The sequence below is a fragment of the Sorex fumeus genome, unplaced genomic scaffold (genome assembly GCF_029834395.1).
Source record: "Sorex fumeus unplaced genomic scaffold, SorFum_2.1 ptg000010l, whole genome shotgun sequence".
NCBI classification, from domain to species: domain Eukaryota; kingdom Metazoa; phylum Chordata; class Mammalia; order Eulipotyphla; family Soricidae; genus Sorex; species Sorex fumeus.
In genome coordinates, this window is record NW_026606067.1 from 18,372,759 (window position 1) to 18,393,243 (window position 20,485).

The 20,485-nt window shown below is 48.9% G+C and overlaps 1 protein-coding gene across 2 annotated transcripts in view; it reads right to left on the reverse strand.

The window, feature by feature from the left end:
* Positions 1-15,054: 15,054 nt before the first annotated feature.
* MARK1 (microtubule affinity regulating kinase 1) overlaps positions 15,055-20,485 on the reverse strand; it is an 82,232-nt gene continuing 76,801 nt past the window's right edge. For both annotated transcript variants that reach the window (XM_056110842.1, XM_056110841.1), the window contains exons 17-18: positions 18,512-18,556; positions 15,055-15,653 (exon numbers count right to left, since the gene is read on the reverse strand). In XM_056110842.1, the coding sequence (XP_055966817.1) occupies positions 15,299-15,653; positions 18,512-18,556 (400 nt within the window). In that variant the 3' untranslated portion in view covers positions 15,055-15,298. The remainder of the gene's footprint in view (positions 15,654-18,511; positions 18,557-20,485) is intronic.

Sequence of the window (20,485 nt, forward strand, 5' to 3'; positions counted from 1 at the left end):
CAGTGAGGTCCTGAATTTTATTTCAGCTCCTGATTCCCGGAGCATTTTGGGAAATTATTACAGCACCCCCCACCCCCAAGAATTCATGGATAAAAGGCAAAGGAAAATAAAAGCAAACTATAATTTATGCCTGTCGCTTCAAATGGCCAAGCTTAGATACGCAGTGCTGTAGTGGTCAGAAGAGAAAGCTAAATGTCCTACTGAACAGTGTAGGTTCTAATGGGGCTGTCCAGGTTTGCGCTGAATGTTTATTTCTCAGCCTTGCCGTGTTTACCGCTGTGCGTTGGATCACTGGTGGTGAGTCAGAGATTAAAGGAAATCTGTGTTCAGTCCTATCTGTTAACACTTAGTAAAAACTGTTTTTATTTTTTCTTTTGTGTTGGGGCCATACCAGGCTGTGTTCAGGACTTACTCCTGACTCTGCTCAGGGATCACTCCTGGACGGCCTCAGGGGACTCGATGTATGTTGGGGTCAAACCTACCTGCTGTACTATCTCTCCAGCCTGTCAAGACTGTTTTATGTCTCCCCTTCCTTTTTTTCGTTGGCCCCCATTCTGCATTTTTTATTCCTCCTTCCCCACTTCATCTCCCCCTCGCCTCCCACATCCCTCTACCCTTACTCTCTTCCCTTTGTCTAACCTGTAAGTGTCCACCAGCTGATTTCCATTTTGTTTTGTCTGTACTCAGTTTCATCTGCTCACAGTGCTCACAGTGCTCACGAGGCTGTGATCACCCAATATTTGCCTTTTCCTTCTGACTAATCAAGATTCACATAATCCCGCTAAGAGCCTTCCATTCTGCTGCAAATGACAAACTCTTCTCTTTTGGAGAGTAAGAACACAGCTCTTTGCTTTTTGGTTTGGAAGTCACATCCAGCAAAGCTCAGGGGTTACTCCTGGTTCTGTGCTCAGCAGTCATTCCACTGTTGCTTGGGAACATCAGATGCAGTAAAGCAGCCACATGCTAGGCAAGTGCCTTATTTCTTGCACTCTCTCTCAGGTCCCAACTTTCTTATTTAAAATAAAATTGCTGAGGGGCAAGGCTGATAGTAGGGATATTGTAGATAACGCTGCAATAAACATCGGGGTGAATAAAACGTCTCCTGTCAATGGTTTCAATTTCATCTTGTGGATGAAAATTTCATTTTTGTGGATGCTCCATCTTATTTCCCACAATCCTTACCCAATGGACATTCCCATTTTCCACTGTTTTGAAGACTGAAAAAAACTCATAAAACTGAAAACCTTTTGCTAGTGTCTGAATATAATCACAGAGTAGGAAGTAGTGAAATTAGTGGGCTCCTTGGTTGGCTTATGTGAGATGGAGAGGAGACTGGCGGACACTTTCTCCCAATCTGCCTGTCACCCCAGGGCCAGCCCCATTAGGTGGCCATCAAGCCACACCTCATGCTCGTTTACCCTTCACGCTCGAGAGGGAATGTGGGCTTCTCCAGTGACAGAAAGAGCTCCAGAACACATCTCAAGAGGGGAGATGCAGGCGACATGTGTGCTCAGGCACCTGGTATATCGGCTACATGGGCACAGCAGTGTACGGGCTCTGGCACTTCCTTTGTTCAACTTGGCTTTATAGGGTTTTTTCCAAGCTGCCCCATGTGGGGATTCTAGCTAGGTAAGAGTCTGTTGCTAGGGAGGTTGCCAAGGGGGTAGAGCTGGGAACGGTTGATGTCTTTGACATTCTTTTCCTGGCCTTTATTCCACTGGAGCATCTCTTGGAGGGGGTCTGGGTCTCTTGGTGCCAGGTGAGTCTTATAAGGTCTCTGAGCTCGCAAGGTGGCTTTAGTTTTATTACTTGGGGCTATTGGTCTTATTACTTCCTAAGAATTCCATTGCGCAGGGGGCCCTTTCCTATCTACATGTCTACATCAGTAGGAGTAAAATCCTAAACATGCTGGAAGCGAACCCATCCAACATGAAAATGAACAGAAAGAGACTGGAAAAACAGTACAGGCAGCTTACTTGTTTGATTCCCCACGTCTCATATGCTCCCCTAACCCCACCAGGAGTGATCCTTAAGCACTAAGCCAGAAGGAAGCCAGACTAACACTTAGGTGTGCCCCTCAAACAAAACAGTAAAAACAACAAATATGTGTGTGTTTTGGGAAGTCTCCATGGCCCACACAATTGCTTTGGCTGCCTGGGGTCATTTGCTCACCAAATCAGAACAAATGATTACTAGTAATTAAAAACTCAAGGGGTCAAGATATGAAAGTCCAACAGTTCATCACATTTTTTGGGCGGGAGGGGGTCAAAACGGGCGATGCTCAGGGGTTACTACTGGCTCTGCACTCAGGAACTTCTGGCGGTGCTGCAGAGACCTTATGGGATGCTGGGGATCGAATGAACCTGGGTTTGTTGCATGCAAGGCAAACAAACACACTCTCTGCTGTACTATCTCTCCAGTCCCCTCTTCAGATTTTCAAAGAGGAAAAAATCATGGGCTCTAAAAATGGTATGACGGTACATGAAGTTTATTTTGGGTGCCGTTTTAATATCTTTGCATTGGGACCTTGCAGGACTGACATAACGTGAGAAGGATGCTGAGTACCTGAGATCTGCATTTGCATACGAAGGGCACACTGGGAGTGCTGCTTAGACCTTGCAGAGACACTCAAGCAAGCAGCCTGAGCAAAGTGAAAAGGTGCAAACCCCAGCTGAAGTAGACAGGGAAGTTAGCAGCAAATTCATAGGGTCGACTGAAGAATTGACACATGATGTTAAAATTAAATGGGGGGACCTAGGCCAGAGGACCCGAGGGCGTGCAGGGGGGTGACCACTGTGTGGCTGACCCACAGGTTCCCACAGGTTCCCACAGGTTCCCACAGGTTCTGTGGCCAATGGGTCACAGAAGGCAGCGCCGCAACTGGGGAAGGGCGTCTCTGCCCTCTAGTGGTTTTCTTTTGTAATAACAGAGATGATTCTTACCAATATCCAAATGTTTTGACACACATTTTTGGCCCTTTGGTGGTGATGGTGAAGGAGCAGTAAGTTTGTTCAGCAAAAGCATCAATATGAACACCATGTTACTTGACAACAGTTGTGTCTTTTAAAAATAAAAACCAATGTTAAAGCATTGCTGTTTTTCGGGCCGGAATGACACCCATCTCGTCAGATAACAGGAATGAGCCCAGGGGGCAGAAGCTTGCATTGACACAGCTCGAGCGGGCCCAGTAACGTCTCCATTAGAGACTTTGTTGTTACTGTGTTTGGCATATCGAATACTCTCGGTAGCTTGCCGGGCTCTCTGCATTACTATGTAAACACAGAAAAGCAGACCAAACGTTTCTAGACTGGTTTGCAAAAACATGGTTGTTTGGGGTAGGGCAATAACACCCACACCGGTTGCTGCTCTGGGCTTACTCCTGGCTCTGTGCTCAGGGATCAATTCTGATGGTGCTCAGGGGACCAAATGCTACGCCGTGGCTCAGCGTGGAGCATGGCACTCACCTTACTATGGCCTGGCCTGCCCTCCCAGCTCCTGCATTATTATCATTTGTGGGGCTGGAGCGATAACACAGTGGCTAGGGCATTTGCCTTGTAGGCGGCCGACCCGGGTTTGATTCCTCCGTTCCTCTCGGACAGCCCGGCAAGCTACTGAGAGTATCCTGCTCGCACGGCAGAGCCTGGCAAGCTCCCTGTGGCGTATTTGATATGCCAAAAATAGTAACAACAAGTCCCACAGTGGAGCTGTTACTGGTGCCCGCTCGAGCAAATTGATGAACAACTGGAGGACAGTGCTACAGTGTGGGACCGAGATAGAAGCCACTGTCTCACACCGCATCCCCCAGGCCCTGCGACAGTGATGTTCTTTCTTTATTTCCTGTCTTCATTCACATGACTGTTTTCTAATGCCCGTTTGTTTTGTGTTGGTTAATTAGCTGTAAGTGAAAAACAAGGATCAGCCCAGTGATGGTCTGAGCTCAACGGTGGTCCGAGCTCAGGGGCCCAGTCTTACATACATGCAATGAGGAGCAGAACTTGGGGCCTCACTCATGCTAAGAATGTGCTCTATCAGGGAGGCTTTGTCCCTGGCCCACTGTGTATTTTTGTGCATGGGTGTTTTTATTTTGGGGCCACACCAGTCATGCTCAGGGGACCAGATGGGATCCTGGGAATTGATCCCGGTATGGCCAAGGCAAGTGCTCTACCCATTGTACTATCGGTCTGGTCCCACACTGTGTATTATTATTATTATTATTATTATTATTATTATTTTGCTTTTTGGGTCACACCTGGCGATGCACAGGGGTTACTCCTGGCTCTGCACTCAGGAATTACTCCTGGCGGTGCTCAGGGAACCACATGGGATGCTGGGAATCGAACCCGGGTCGGCCGCGTGCAAGGCAAATGCCCTACCCGCTGTGCTATCTCTCCAGCCCCTGTGTATTATTTTTTTAAATTCTAGGCACCAGGGTGTAAAATACCACCATGTACTTTTACTTAATCACTTATCACTTAATCACTTAATCCCCGTTATTCATCGATTTATTCGAGCGGGTGCCAGTAACGTCTCCATTCATCCCGGTTGCGTGCTAGCGTAGCCCAATGGTATCTGTTCGTTCTAGGAACATGCAGAGCCTCAAACCGATCATTTAGGGTCTTGACGAAGAAGTCTGACCATCTTATAGGTGGGCGTCCACGTGATCTTTTGATGTCCCGTGGAATCCAATCAGTAATGGCTCTAGTCCAGCGGTTGTCTGTAAACCTCATTACGTGTCCAGCCCATCTGATTTTTGATGTCTTGGCAAATGAGACAGCGTCCCTGATTCTTGAGCGTTGACGAAGATCAGAACTTCGGATTCTATCTCTCATTTGAGTGAATCGTGATATTCCAAGCATAGTTCTTTCGATTCCTCTTTGAGAGACCTGAATAGCATTCTCATCCTGTTTTCGTAGGGTCCAGGTCTCTGAGGCATATGTTAATGCAGGAAGAATAGTGAAATCAAAGAGATGTGCTCGTAGCTGGAGGTTCTTTGTCCTTTTTAAGGCATTCCAAGCCGCTCTCTTCCTCCTGTGCAACTCAGGTGCCAGGTCATTCATCATGTTGATTTCTCGACCTAGGTATATATAACTGTTGCATTCGGAGATGGTGGTTCCGTTGAGAGCGAATGGAGTGTCAGGAACAAGGCTGTTTCTCATAAACATTGTCTTCGTAAGATTCAGCTGTAGTCCGACCTTTCCACATTCACGGTCAAAGTCTTTCAGCATTTGTGCTGCTTGGTTGATGTTTGGTGTTATTAGAACGATGTCATCAGCAAAGCGGAGGTGGTGTAGTTGCCGACCATCTATCTTCACTCCCATGCTTTCCCATTCCAGTCATCGCATGATGTTCTCGAGGGTGGCACTGAAGAGTTTTGGTGAAATGGTATCACCCTGCCGAACCCCTCTCTTGATATGGATGATTACTTCTTTGTAGAATGGTGAGATCTTGGTAGTGAATCCGCAATAGAGCTCACGAAGGATCTTGATGTATTGAGTTTGTACGCCCTGATTGGCTAGGGCTTCCATGACCGCTTCCGTCTCAACAGAATCAAAGGCCTTCTTTAAATCAATGAACGTTAGACAGAGCGGCATCTTGAACTCCCGAGATACCTCAATGAGCTTGGTTATTGTGTGGATATGGTCGATGGTACTGAATCCTTTTCGGAATCCAGCTTGTTCACATGGTTGTCCTTCATCTAGTGTTCTGCTAATCCTATTCAGGATGACACGAGTGAATAGTTTGTAGATGACAGACAATAGGCAGATTGGGCGATAGTTGCCAATGTCGTGAATGTCTCCTTTCTTGTATAGTAGTACAGTCCTGCTGGTTTTCCATTGGGATGGAACCTTGCATTCAGACAGGTAGCGTGTGAAGAGTCGAGCCAATGTATTGATGAGTACTGATGGTAAGTTCTTCAGGTGTTCAGGTCTGATCTTGTCTGGGCCAGGTGCTCTTTGTTTCTTTACCGACGAGATGGCATGTTGGATTTCGGAAGGGAGAACATTGGGAACGACATATCCATCATGTGGTATGTGGTATGTGGGCAAGTGGATGTGGCTATTAAAGAGATCTGAGTAGAAGTCATGAATAATCTTCTCCATTGCCCTTCTGGAATATGTGATAGATCCATTATGATGTCGGAGGGCAGTCATCTTGGTTTTGTAGTTGGTGAAGGACAGGCGGGCATTACGAATGTTTTTCCCAGCTTCTGCTGCATCTACCAGTACTGCTGCTCTCCTGTTTTTGAGGTCATCCTTGATGGCTTCTCTGCACTGTTTTGCCAGTTCGGATGTTCGCTTGTGGTTGCCTGAGGCACGTGCCAAGCCACGTTGGCGAATAAGTTCAAGAATGTTCGAAGAAAGACGGTTTTTTGTGGTTATCTCTCTCTTGGCATTCCTTGCACAATCATGGAGGTGTTGAATCATTCGATCGTATTCCTCATCAATGTTGTCAATGACGGCATCTTCCCATGTTGCCGCAATAGAGCCAAAGAGCTCCCAGTTGGTGGTTGTTCTGGGAGTCCTCTTCTTAAACCTTGCATTCTTTTCTCCTCGTTCTGTGAGGTAGAATTTTGCACGAAGAAGACGGTGGTCTGATCCCGTTTGGAATTTTGGGACAACAGCAACATCGGTTAGGCAAAACTGCCGATTGAATATGATGTGGTCTATTTCATTGTGGAACTGTCCATCGGGAGACTCCCATGTCCAACGTTTAGATTCAGCCTTTTGGAATTGTGAGTTACCATGGAAGGTTTTGGTTGACATGATGAACTCAGACAGTCTGTCACCCTGTTTGTTCCATTCCAGGCCATGGGTTCCGATGTGGAGTTCATCGACTGATCTTCTTGGTCCTATCTTGGCATTAAAATCACCGACAATGATCTTGTAGAAGGTGTGATCTTCTTTATAGAACTTCTCTAGCTCCATGTAGAATTTCTCAGTTTCTCTTTCACCATAACTGGATGTTGGTGCATAGACAACAAAGATAGAAACTGCCGGTAGTGAGCCACATTTATTCAAGTGTAATCATCCGATTCGGGATGTTAGGCATTGGAATGAATCAATGCTCGTGACTAAGTTTGTGTTGACAAGGATACCGACACCACCAACGCCTCTTTTATCACATGTTCCAAGGAACAGTTCTTCTCCAGTGTCGAAAACAGCATGATGGGATTGATGTCTTCTCGTTTCGGTCAGACCAATGATGTCGTACTTGATTTTTCGCGCTTGTACCATAAGGTCTTCAATGGATGCAGCAGATGCCAGCGTACGAGCATTGAAAGTACAGACAATCATTTTTGTTTTTCTGCGTTTTGGCAGCCTATGTCTTTTAAGTACTTTTACTTAAAAAAAATTTTTTTTGCAGGGGAGTGGGGCACACCTGGTGGTGTTCTGAGTGTACTCCTAGCTCTGCACTCAGGGATCACACCTGGTGGGACTTGGGCGGACCACATGGGGTGTTGGGGATCGAACCCAGGTCAGCTGCATGCAGGGTGAACACCCTATATTCTGTACTATCATTCAGGCCCCTGTCATATTAATGACTGCTTTCATATTTATGACATCCTTCTTTAACTCAATTCTATCTGATTTACAATGTCATCTTGTGTAGAACTTTGTAAACCCTCCTGGTCTTTGTGGATCAGCTCTGTTGTCAACAGCTGATTTCTGTTGTGAAGCCTCCATTCTTACAACGTTTGCTTTCAACACAGCGCTATATTCAGAGCTCATTCCTTCCTTTATGTAGCTGATGATCTGATAAATTTGCTTGATTTGTGACTTTTATTCCATTCACGTATCCACTTGACAGCTAATCACTCTTTAAATTCTATTTTCTACTGAAGACAACAATTTCATGTTGCTATTAAATCTATCATTTCTACCTCTTTACTGGTTGTCAATTGATTTCCCCCGCCCCCTCCCCCCCACTGCCACCACCCCATTCTGGGTTCTATCTTCCTGCATATTTGAAAGAAGGAATACTTTAATTTTTGATTTTTTTATTTTGGGGGGGTCACATTCTGCAGTGACCCCTGGTACGTGCTGAGGGCACCACGTGAGGTGTGGGGGATGAAACTGGGGTCAGATGCAAACATGTAGGGAAACTTTTCAGGGACTAGAACCACAGTTTGGGTGGAAGGAGGCGGCACCCCCAGCAGGGGACTGTGCAGCGCGGGCCTGGGGCTCTGCATGCAGAGATGTGCACACAGGACTGAGCATGCAAATTAAATGCTCTACACTGAGCCACACTTCCCTAGGATCACATTTTCTTTCCTTCCTCCCACCTTTGGTTTGCTTTTGGGCCATACCCAGCAAGCAGCTCAGGCTTACTCCTGGCTCTGTGCCCAGGGTCACTCTTGGTGGGACTCGGGGAACCATATAGGTTACGGGAGATCAAACCCAGGTTGGTTGCATACAAGTCAGGCACGGCAAGCGCCTACCTGCTGAACCATTGCTAATGACCCCGAACCACATTTTCTTTTGGTTTCACCACCCCCAGTGGTGCTTTACTCTTGGATCTGTGCTCAGAGATCACTCCTGGAGGGCTCAGGGAAACCGTAGGGGTTGTTGGGGATTCAGCCTGAGTCTGCCATGTGCAAAGTGCCTTACCCACTGTATTATTACTCTGGACTCAGAATCACATTTTCTCATTCAATCAATAATTTTTTAAAAAAATAGCGGGCTGGAGTGATAGCACAGAGGGTAAGGCATTTGCCTTGCACGCGGCTCACCTGGGTTCGATTTCCAGACTCCCACATGGTTCCCCGAGTACCACCTGGAGTAATTCCTGAGTGCATGAGGCAGGAGTAGTCCCTGTGTCTCACTGGGTGTGACCCAAAAAGCAAAACAAAAAAAATATTGCCCCCATCCTCCGCATGATCTATATCTTGAATGTTCCTTCAGGAAGGAGTGAGTCTCGCACAGCTCAGTTTCTTTCTTTCTTTTTCTTTTTTTTTTTTTCTTTTTGGGTCACACCCGGCGATGCACAGGGGTTACTCCTGGCTTTGCACTCAGGAGTTACTCCTGGCGGTGCTCAGGAGACCATATGGGAAGCTGGGAATCGAACCTGGTTCGGTTGTGTGCAAGGTGAATGCCCTACCCGCTGTGCTATCTTTCAAGCCCACAGCTCAGTTTCTGGATTCTTCTTGTTACCATCTCCTTAGAAACAAAGCAGTGTTTATTAGAGCTCTTAGCTCTCACCACAAGGCAAGGCTGTGCCCCACGGCCCAGAGTCTGGGCAATTTTCATGAGGGTCCACATGCACCTGAGGGTCACCGATTATTCCAGTTCTTCCAGAAGGATCTTTCACAGGCTACAGGGGTTTCTCACTGGCATGACTGCTCCCTGGTGCCTCTGAAGCCTGGGGACAGCTCTCTCTCCCCACAGAGCCTGGGGACGGCTCTCTCTCCCCACTCACTGCTGCCTTGGTTTCACTGGCCTCTTGCACCTTCTCCCAGGGTAGAGAGCTGGTCCACACCAGGCCCAGTCGCAGGCTGCTCCCGAGCTCACTCACCCCCACGAGCACGGACCCCATCTGTCCCTTTCTTCTTGTGGTCCATGTTGGTGAACGCAGTGATGTCTCCGCAGATCAGCTGGAGCATGAGCTCTGCCGTGAGCACTTTGCCCTCAAAATCTGCATCTGACTTCTGCTACCTCGTGCCCTCCCTTTGGGTATTTCGGGACGCGTCTCTTGTTCCCCATGTCCCTCCCCTCCTCTTTGGTGTATCTGGGGATCAGACCCAGGCCCTCATGCTGTGCCACCTTCTCCCACTGACCCACAGCCCCTCGCTCCATCTCTTACCTGCCTTTCACACCTCCCCCTTCCCACCCTCCTGGTCCTCTGCTAGCCAGTTTATTTAGATCTCTACTTCGCAGGTTTTTGTTTGGGGGCCAAACCTGGTGATACTTGGGTTACTTCTGGCCCTGCACTCAGGATTCACTCCAGGTCGTCCACCTGCAAGGAAGGCACCCTATCCACTGTACTATTTCTCCTGCCCCGTATTTACAGTTTTATGGCCAACAGCTTCTTCGAAGATCTTGGTGATTCTTGCCTGCATTCAGCACACAAACTTTCATTAGATGTAGATTCTTCTTTTTGAACTGTTCATTCGCTGGCACCTGGAGTCTGATGTGCACTGGTGCTCAACAGAGCTGCTCCAGGGATGAACAACTCTCACTGATCTATTAGCTATTCCGGTGACGGAGACGCTTCTAACTGCTCCCTCTTAAGCACACTTCATGGCGAGCAAGGCCATCAGTCAGAGTGTCCATCATCTGCTCATTAGCTGATTAGCTGCCACTCGCTCCAAGTGGTTTATTTGTCCTTCCTTCCTTCCTTCCTTCCTTCCTTCCTTCCTTCCTTCCTTCTTCCTTCCTTCCCTCCGTCCCCCCCTCCTTCCCTCTCTCCCACCATTCCTTCTCAAGATAGTTTTATTATTATTTTTTTATTAATGTAGGAGTACTGCTGTTTATTCAGCCACTGATTAGCTGATTGAATTGTGCATAACTCCACCTTACTTTTTCTCTTTCATTTTTTATAATTTTCTTTATTGAATCACTGTGAGAGCAGCTACAAAGCTTTAGGGTTTATGTCTTGGTCATACAATGAAACACCCATACCTTCACCAGTGCCCATTCTCCATCACCAAAAACCCCAGTATACCCCCATCCCACACCCTCCCTCTACCTGTGGGGCAGATGATTTCCACATTATACTCTCTCTACTTTGATTACATTCAATATTTTGACACCTGACCCACCATTATTATTTGGGATTTTACCCCAACACTTGGATATGCCAAAAAGGCAACCATAGGCAATTTGTTTTCTATTGCTGGTTATGAATAACATGATGTTGCGCAGCTGCAGCAGTGACCGCACAATTTTGGAATTCCAAAATTTCAACAATTAAATCTGGAGGAATTTATGCCAAAACCTGCTGGGTTCCAAGATTTGTTCCTGAGTCTCTGGGATCATGGCTCTTTAGTAGCTTGATCAGGAGCCAGAGAGGCCCTTCATGGGTAGCAACTTGGGGTCTCATTGGGATGGGAAGGAAAGGGCCGGTTCCATCCCCATCCCATGAGGCCATGCATGTCTCATCACTGTGGGCCCAAACCTGACTGTCCAGTAGCCCTTGGCGGATGGCAGCCACTGAGCCGTCAAGGGGGAGCAGGTGGAGGGACAGCACCCTTTCTCCCCTGGGGTGGCCAAGCAGCAGTAACCTACTTCAGGGTCCGGACGCATTTCTGCCAAAAGCCCCTGGGTTTCGATATTTGTTTCTGAGTCTCTGGGATCATGGCCATTAAGCAGCTTGATCAGGAGCCAGAGAGGCCGTTCGTGGGCAGTGACTTGGGGTCTCATTGAGGCGGGGAGGAAAGGGCCAGCTGCACCCCCATCCCGTGAGGCCCTGTGTGTCTCATCACTGCGGGTCCAGACCTGACTGTCCAGTGGCTCTGGAGGATGGCGGCCACTGGGCTGCCAGGGGGAACAGGCCAAGGCATGAAACCTATTCCCACCTGGGGTGGCCCGGCGCTGGTAACCTATTGCAGGGACCGGATGCATTTCTGCCAAAAGTCGTTGGGCTTTGAGATTTGTTTCTGAGTCTCTGGGATCATGGCCGTTAAGCAGTTTGATCAGGAACAAGAGAGGTCATGTCTCTAATTATATAGCTGAGCTGGAGGTGGTTTGTGGGTGTGTCTCCCACATACCTAACTTTTGGCCATTTACTTTCTTGGTAAACTTTGCCCCAAGTTTCTGGGGTCTGGCCAAAGGCACAGCAGAAATTTTGGGGTATCTGGAAGTCTGACGGTGCCATCAGGCTGCTGATGCACTCACCTCACAGATACAGATTGACCAGCTGGTGGTACCACATGCCTGGCCAAGATAGTTTTAGTAAAAAAAGTTTTTAGAAATGTGAGAGGAAAAAGTGATGCATAATCCACAGAGAACACAGGTTTCTCCAGAATGGAAGCAGCCCAAAAGTTCATCTTAGGTTTTGGGTCACACTCGGTGATGCTCAGGTTTTACTCCGGGCTCTGTACTCAGGGATCACTCCTGGCAGGGCTCGGATGAATAAACGGGGTGCCAGAATCAAACCTGGGCTGTCCCCGTGCAAGGCAAGCACCTTACCTGCTGTACAATTTTGCCAGTTCCAACCAACAATTTATTTTAAAAGTTTCCCAACAGAGCCATGGCCACGGACCCTGAGAGCGAGGGGCGGCACGCAAGCACAGCAGTGGCGAGAGCGGGACACATGGGTGCTGAAGATGCTGTTCCCACCGGCATCTCCTGCTGCTCCAGGGTGGGTCTCTTCTCCTGGCTTCCATTCACATCAATCAGGGATGGGGACTCTTTTTTTCCTGCCCAGGGCCAACTGGATATTTACAGCATCATCTTTAGATGGTTCCAGCCAGCTGGGACATGGGTGGTCCATAAGAAGTGTTTGTCCCCATGGACATCTGACCCACCATTATTATATGGATCAGGGCCACACCATGTGGTCTCATGGGCATCGCAAGTCAGAAGCTCCTCATTCCTGAGTCTCTGACATTCCCCCTGCCCCAGCCTCCCTTCCACAGCACCCCCCTTTCCCAGACTCCCCAGAACGACGATGGGATGGCCCCTATCTGGGCTCTTTCACTAGGTCCTACTCGGGGTGGTCTTTGGGGGACTGACTGTATGTTTGCATATTTCATCTTCCCCAGGGGCACCCTAGACAACTGGAGACCCTCATCCACAGGGCTGCTTACTTAGGCCAGTGGACTCACGGGGTCCGACATGGGTTGTCATGGCAACCACATTGTGGCTGGTTCTCGAGAGAAATGGTGAATCGAATCCTCCCTCCGAGAATGTCATTAGACCCCGGTTCCAGATTGATTTCAGCTTACTCATCATTACATTTTTTTATTGCTCAGATTAAATAGTGTCCTGGTCTCTGCAAGAATAATTTCTCATTAGGCATTATTTAAATTAAATAATATTTAAATGGAAACCAAGGACATTCTGATTAGTACATAGCTAGGAAACAGAAACTGGTATTTATTGATGCACACACAGAAGATTCCTCTAAATCTTTTAAAAAAAACATTATGTTGTCATGAACATATACAATGAGAAAATTTATAGTGGTTATCAAGATTTCATTTGAATATTCTAAAAAATATTGAAATAAAATTTCTTGCCATGAACCCAGAGTTAACGAGAGCGAGCAAATGTGAAAAACACCAGCTTCTGACTTAGACAAAAAAGATTTTTTTTTTAAAAAAAAAGTATTTTAAGGGACTGAAGAGATAGTAGAGCGGGCAGGCCACTTGCCTTGCATGCAGTTGACCCAGGTTTGATCTCCAGCGTCCCAAATGGTTCCCCCAAGCACTGCCAGGACTGATCCCTGAGTACAGAGCCAGGAGTTACCCCTGAGAATCTCCAGATGTGACCAACCCCCCCCCCAACAAACATACAAACAAATGAATAAAATTTAAAAAGTATTTTAATGGTTAGAATTCCCATAAAAAGATGCATTCTGCCCCCACCCCCATCACAATGATGGCTTCAAAACTTCAGCGCCTGCCAACTAACTCTAGAACACACGGACCCCGCTCCCCAGAAAGAATACCTTTGTACCAGAAACAGGTAATTCACATTCTGATATAGAGCAAAAGACAAGTGCTTTATTATGAGGACTGTTCAAGTAGAATTTCAGTGTGCACCAGTAAAAGTGAATAATGATTTGCATCCATTTTTTTTTTAATGAACACGAGGTTAATAAGGGGCTACACAGTATTTTTTCCCCCTAAACACCATCCACTGGTAAGGCAAAAACATTTCATTTTTGAACAGAACTGTTTACAGAAGAAAGTTACAGCACAGCATGGCACAGAAAGGAAGATATCCTTGTGCGGTCCCCAAGGCCGGGGGCTCTTGGAGGGAGATGACAGCGACCGTATGGACCTCAGCCTGATTCTTCTTTGAGACGGATACAATCTGAATCGGCATTCCCTCTCTGGGGAGCACGCAGAGGGCCGCACTGACAGGACAGTGATCGCAGTCTAAAGTGACATCACGCAGCCAGCCTCTGGCTCTGCAGGGAATGAGCAAGCACTGGGGAAGCTGACTCTCGCTTTCCATCGCACGGCTCACGCATCAGCAAAGAACAAGCCAGCAAACGCCGCTACAGAGCTGCAGAGTCGGCGTAAGGATGTGAAGAAACATAAGAAACCCAGTAGAAGACCGCAAAGAAGCAGGTTAAATAGGAACCCAAGGGGCCGCCCGGAGGCGTGGCGAGTTAGTGTACTGTGATAAAGAGCACGTTTTCTTCAAAAGTCTCTTAAGAGCTTTCAGCTGTTACGGAGTTGGGGTGCACGGGGGTGGGAGGCTCCCAATGGCAGTTAATTCCTGAGGCGGCTTTCCCCATCTGCTCTGCCCAGAAGGGTTTGTGCTATGAGACAGCCCTGATCCCTCGGCTCTCCCCAGTATGCTCTGGGGTCACAGGGCAGCAAACTGAGCGAGACGCGGCACCTCACAGACAGGGCACCCAGCAGCTCCTCATGCCACTGCTATGATTAGCAGAGGACCAGGAAACACTGGGTATGATTCAAAGTTCCAAACTGCAGGCTCCCTAGTACTTCTAAGCTCAAGGCAAAGCTACCATTATTGTCAGGTACTTCATTTTTAAAAACTCTCAGTGCCAACACTGTAAACATTTGGTGTCTTCCCAACTAAACCTTGTCTGGTAACAGAGATAAGAGTAAAGATAGAGCAGGGGTTATTCTGTGTCTAATACAGCCGATCTACTCATCAGCTTCTGGTTTCAATTGAAATAGGATTTTGGAATACATTTTTAAAGTCCATGCTACACTGTAGATACAATTTCTGTGAACTTTGGTTTTTTTTTTTTTGCTTTTTTTTGCTTTTTTTTTTGTTCTGGACACAATTTTCAAAATGGCATTGATGGAGGTCAGAATTCTTAAAAACCCACTGGAATGGGAAGAGCAGGGAAGAACATTTTCAACTCAGAGCATCAAACATACATGGGGGTGCAGAAATCTCGACAACTATACGCGGTTTGAAGCAATCATCTGTTTTATTATACAACTCTATGAACAGAAAATGAACAAAAATACACAATATACTTACCTGTACATGTGAACCTACATTTTGTTGTAGCTACAGATATTTATTATAGTTCATGGGGACTTGAATCGCACAGTTCATGACTATGTATAACCTTATTGCATTGGGGGCGGGTTCTGCAGCGGGATGCCTTGCCCATCCCAAGGCCGGACCTCCCGGGCGTCCCCGCCCTAGAGCTTGAGCTCGTTGGCCACCTTGGAGGCGATGTTCTTGAAGGCGATGGACGTGCCCGAGATGCGCTTGAAGCGGACGCCGTTGAGCGAGAGGCGCGGCAGCTTGCACACCTCCATCTCCCACTGCACCAGGCTGTCCTGCCGGGCGTCGCCGTGCACGCAGAAGAGCAGGAAGCGCTCCTTCTGCTCGTAGTCGCAGTTGTTGGCATCCAGCACCTTGCGGATCTCGCGCATCATGTCACTGGGGTCCATGGAGCTCGTGGTCTTCATGCTCCACGTGAAGCGCAAAGAGCGCGGCTTGGAATCTTTGCCCTCGTCCCTGTCACGCTCCTTGGGCTCCCCTGATGTACTTCTGAAGGGGGGGAGGGAGAGAGGGGCACAGGATGCGCTCAGTGGAGGGCAGAAGCACACTGCTCGCCCCCCTTGGCTCGGTGCTCTGTGCACCTGCCTTGCTCGCAGGTAAGATTTCTGCCACCCTCTCATAAAAACAGGTGCCCAGGGCTGGAGAGAGGAAAGCAGGGAAGGCGCTGGACTGCATGCGGCAGTCTGGGCTTGATCCCCAGCATCCCCAAGTACTGCCAGGACTATGTCCTGAGAGCAGAACTAGGAGTAACCCCTGAGCACTGCCGGCGTGGCCCCAAAACAAAACAACGCTCCCCACTAAAAACATAGATGCCCAGAGGTTTGAAAGAGTACAGTGGCTGGGGCACTTGCTTGTACGCGCCGACCAGGGTTCAATCACCGGCACCCCTATCAGCTCCTAAGCACTTCAGGAGTGACGGGTGAGCATAGTAAGCCCCAAGCACCGCCAGGTGTGTTCCCCAGGCCAACCAATCAAACAGAAACACCAGCTTCCTGGACATGGGCTACGCTAGCTTTCACTAATACCACCACCTAAAACCATCTGTTTTCTTAAATATATTTGGTTCTGGAAAGTAAGTCTGTGGATGAATGTAGAAGAACTTAGCATTTTTTTCAGTTCCTTCCCTATCTTTAACTTTGCAAAAGGAAATTTTCTATTTTCAGTGCAGGCACACAAAATAGGCATTTGGGGTGGGGGCATTTGGGAGCCTGGGGCCACTCCTGGGACACTTGTCCAGCTGAAGCAGTTTGATGCTCGGAGTAACCCCTGAGCACTGCCGGTGTGGCCCCAAAGATGGCCCCTGAGATGATGCCAGAGGCTGCTAGAGCCACAGCTGACCTATGTTTGTGGGTCGTGTGGTCCTGGGAATGTGACTCGGGGCATTGTGCCTGCAAGACATGCGCCCTAACCCCGGCACTATTTCTCTGGTCTCTAAGTAGAGTTCTGTATAAGGACAATTTTATTTTTTTGGTGGGGGGTCACACCCAGCGATACTCAGTGGTTATTCCTGCTCTGCACTCAGGAATTTATTCTAGTAGTACTCGGGGACCATATGAGATGCCGAGGATTGAACTCAGGTCTGCTGTGTGCAAGGCAAACATCCTGACCGCTGTCACTCCGACCCCAGGGAAATATTTTCTTTTCTGAGCTGGGAGAGAGACAAGAGACTGGTGAGTAGTAACGGCTGCAGGGGGCTTAGTTATCCTGAAATGCAGAGGTGAGGCTTGTGATGCCAGAGTCAAGGTGAGGGCAGGGGGAACAGGCGGTTCAACTCTGTGCTGGAGGCAGGTTCACTGGGACCAGCATGCCCCCATCCCTTCCTCCAGCTCCTGCCATGCTCCTCAGGCCATGGGCGCCCCGATTATTCCTGACAGAAGGACAGAAGTCTTGCCAGAGGCTCCCCGAGTGGTCTCCACTCCTGCAGGCAGGAGCACCCCTCCCCGAGCTCTGCCCGACCTTCTCTGCGCGGCTCAGTGCTCTCACATGCTACAGTCCATGGCATGCCCTGATGCACAAACGAAAATCTCTCCATTTAGGAGGTCTGTTTTCTTGTCTCCATTTGCCCACTCAGCTGCACATTCCAGAGGACCAGAAGTTTAGCTGTGCGGTTTGTGGCCGGACCTATGCTGGGGACATGGGTGCTGGATGCTGTGCATGGGGCAGGTCTGACCCTTCTGAACCTTCCCTTCTTGAAGGTCTCCCAGAATAATCTAGAAGCAGATAACCTATGCTCAGTAATCCAGGGAGGTAAAATAAATCGATACTTTGATTCAGAAGACCCTGGAATAAGATTTGTTGAGTGCCCTACCTCTGTGCGATCACTCCCAGTCCTCTATATAAAATTTTATGTATACATTTATGTGTGCACATATGCACATTTACATCCCCACACTTCAAGGTATTGGTGGCCCTCAGACCTGCAAACCGTGCAAAGCCCGGGGGAAAAAGTAAGGAAAAGAAACAGGAGAGAAAATGAGTCTCCGGGATTCTCTAGCAAGTGGGGGCCATCTTTATTTCAGTCTTCTCTGCTGCTCTTTCTCCCCGTGAGCCGGGAGGGACCTGGGTGACACAGGACCCCAGGCGCAACTGAAAAGCAGTGTTGACAGCCAGGAACTGCAAACGCTTCTCTCAGGCCCCAGAGACACTGAACTGAGAGTGAGGCCTGGCTCGGGTCTGTGGGGTCCCGCGGTTGTTCCCCAGAGGGGAACGCCTGCAGCCTTGTCCGGCCCTGCCAGTGACAGGGTCCTGAGCCTGCCCCAGCACGCCCAGGACGTCAGACGGGGCGCCGGGACCCTGAGGCTAGCAGGACCCGGCCAAGAGCTGGGGCTGCTCAGGGTCGCCTCAGTTAAGGGCCAGAATCCTGGGCATGGTGCAGTGCCCCCCACCTGACCCTCAGAGCCTCACTGGTCCTCCCTGTGTAAAATGAATGAGTGCCAGGGGACAGCAGCAACAGCCCCGGCCCCCAACAGAAGGACACAAGCACAGCACAGACACAGACACAGAGACACATAGACACACAGACAAACAGACACAGACACACACAGACAGAGACACACAGACAGACCAACAGACACAGAAATACAGAAATACATAGAAATACACAGATACACAGACACAGAGATACAGAGACTGACCAACAGATACACACACACATACAGATACACACAGGCACAGACACACAGAAACACACAGAGATACAAAGACACACAGACACATACACACATGACACAGACACACATAGACACACACATGCATCCACAGACACAGACACACACAACTGTGCTGCGCTGCCTGGGTGCTGTGCAGACTGGGCTGTGTCTCACACACGGGGCCTGGTGCCCACTCACCTTGAGGCGTCAGTCCTGCCACTGGCTTCACCTTCACTTGGATCCCTCAAAACAAAGTCAAGGTTGAGAGTTAATGATGAAAGTGAGAAGGTGATCAAGAGCTCCCGCAGCTAAAGCCATCTCATAATGAACCATCATGCAAAGTCTAGTCAGTCCCCAGCCCCCGAAGGACACTGCCTGCATCTTCCTCTGGCCACAGTTACCCAGGGCCCAGGATGTGCCTACAGGAGGCTGGGTGAGGGTGGGGGCCAGGTCTAGGTTATTATTCTTTTTTTAAAACACAATTTTCCAATTCCTGGTCATGACTGCCATGGCACAATTGATCTTTTGCTTCAGTCTAGTTCAATCAATCTACAGTTAAGACTGTTTAATTACTGTTAGCAGCAAGATTCAACTTCAGAGGGTGTTATTCAAAGTAAGTCAAGCAGTGGCTCAATTTAGAATGTGCAGAAACCAACCTTGAAGTTGGAGACAAAGCGCAGATATAAATATTTAACTCATATATAAATACTTCTAAAAATAAACAATTTTTAAGTAAGCAAGGGACTTATTTCCTAGGATATACGCAAATCCTGACATGCATATGGCAGAACTAGCAAACCAAGAGCCCCGTCTAAAGACGTGGATTAAGTCCCCAACAAGAACACTGCTCTTACCTGCGGAGCAAAACCAGCCAACTTGACTGACTGTCCTGGCATTGAATGCAATGAATATTTTTCAAGTCCACCAGAAAAGTAGTAATTTTTGTCATTTTTCAAGGGCAACAACATAGCTTTGTAGCAGTGGGAAGACCCCTTGGAGATGGGGTGGTGTGTGACAGATGGTAAATACGATTAGACAATCAAGCTCTTAATCCCTGAGCACTGCTCCTGAGCACTCACTCAGTTCTGCAGGAGGAGCGGGAGGAGCAGCCAGAGCAGCTTTCCTCACCCCCATCCGGGTCAGAGCACAGCTCCACACCCGCAGCCGTCCGAGACGGGAGCGGGGGATTCTGGCCGCCCCGTGTTTCTCCGACTTCACACCGGAAGCCTTTCATGGTAAATGGACAGTACAAAGCCCACATTCCCACCCGAACTGTGAAGGATAATGAAATGTGCTCTCACATTTACCTTACTTTCTTGGTGTGTGCTCGGGGGACATGGGTTGTGGGGATCTCAGGGAAAGCATATGGGATGTGGAGGTCTCAGGGCATCCCGGGGGTGGGGGTGTGTCTGGGCAAGGGGCCAGCACTCAGGTTCCACATGGGGGATGTGTCTCGAGGGGCAATCTCTGTATGTGTTTGGGAGTCAGGGTTCAGGCGGGGAGTCCCATTTCTCAGGGCTGTGAACCCTGAATGAAGCAAGCCAGGAAGGAAGAGGGGAGAAGGAATAGCAGAACCGAACAGACCGGCAGGCAGCACCATGCCCTGAGCCAGCACCCAGGTTGGGGCAGTCTGGATGCCAAGAGACCATGCCAGCAGCTACAACTACACATGGGTCCCGTCCCCGATGGCCGGGCACAGCACTGGGCGGGCCCCCCTGGCTCTGAAGCCAGTGCTCCGCTGCTCCTCCTGTGTGTGGGAGACTGGAGGGAGGGGGTGGGTTACAGGACTGCCCTATGCTGCTGAGACCCCCTGAGACTCCTGTCCCCAGAATTACGTGCTATGGGACAGTCATGCTAAAGCTGACCACATGGGGGGCACTGATGTTTCTTTCTTTCCCCCAGCCAAATCCAGAAACAACTAGAGCACATTTCATTTGCTTTATCATCTTTAGGGCTCCCAAGCGGGGAGCTCTGAGACTCAGGGCCCCACCTGCGGTTCTCAGCCCACTGGGCGAGTAGTTTGATGTGAGGTCCCAGGGGTGCGGTGCTGCTGAGTCCCACATCCAGGCCACCCTGGGTGCTGAGGGGCCTGAGGGCTTCACCCAGTGTTCTGCAGGCCACAGTATGCTGAGAATCAAAACCAGCTGGGGTGATGGGCATGCACACTGCCCT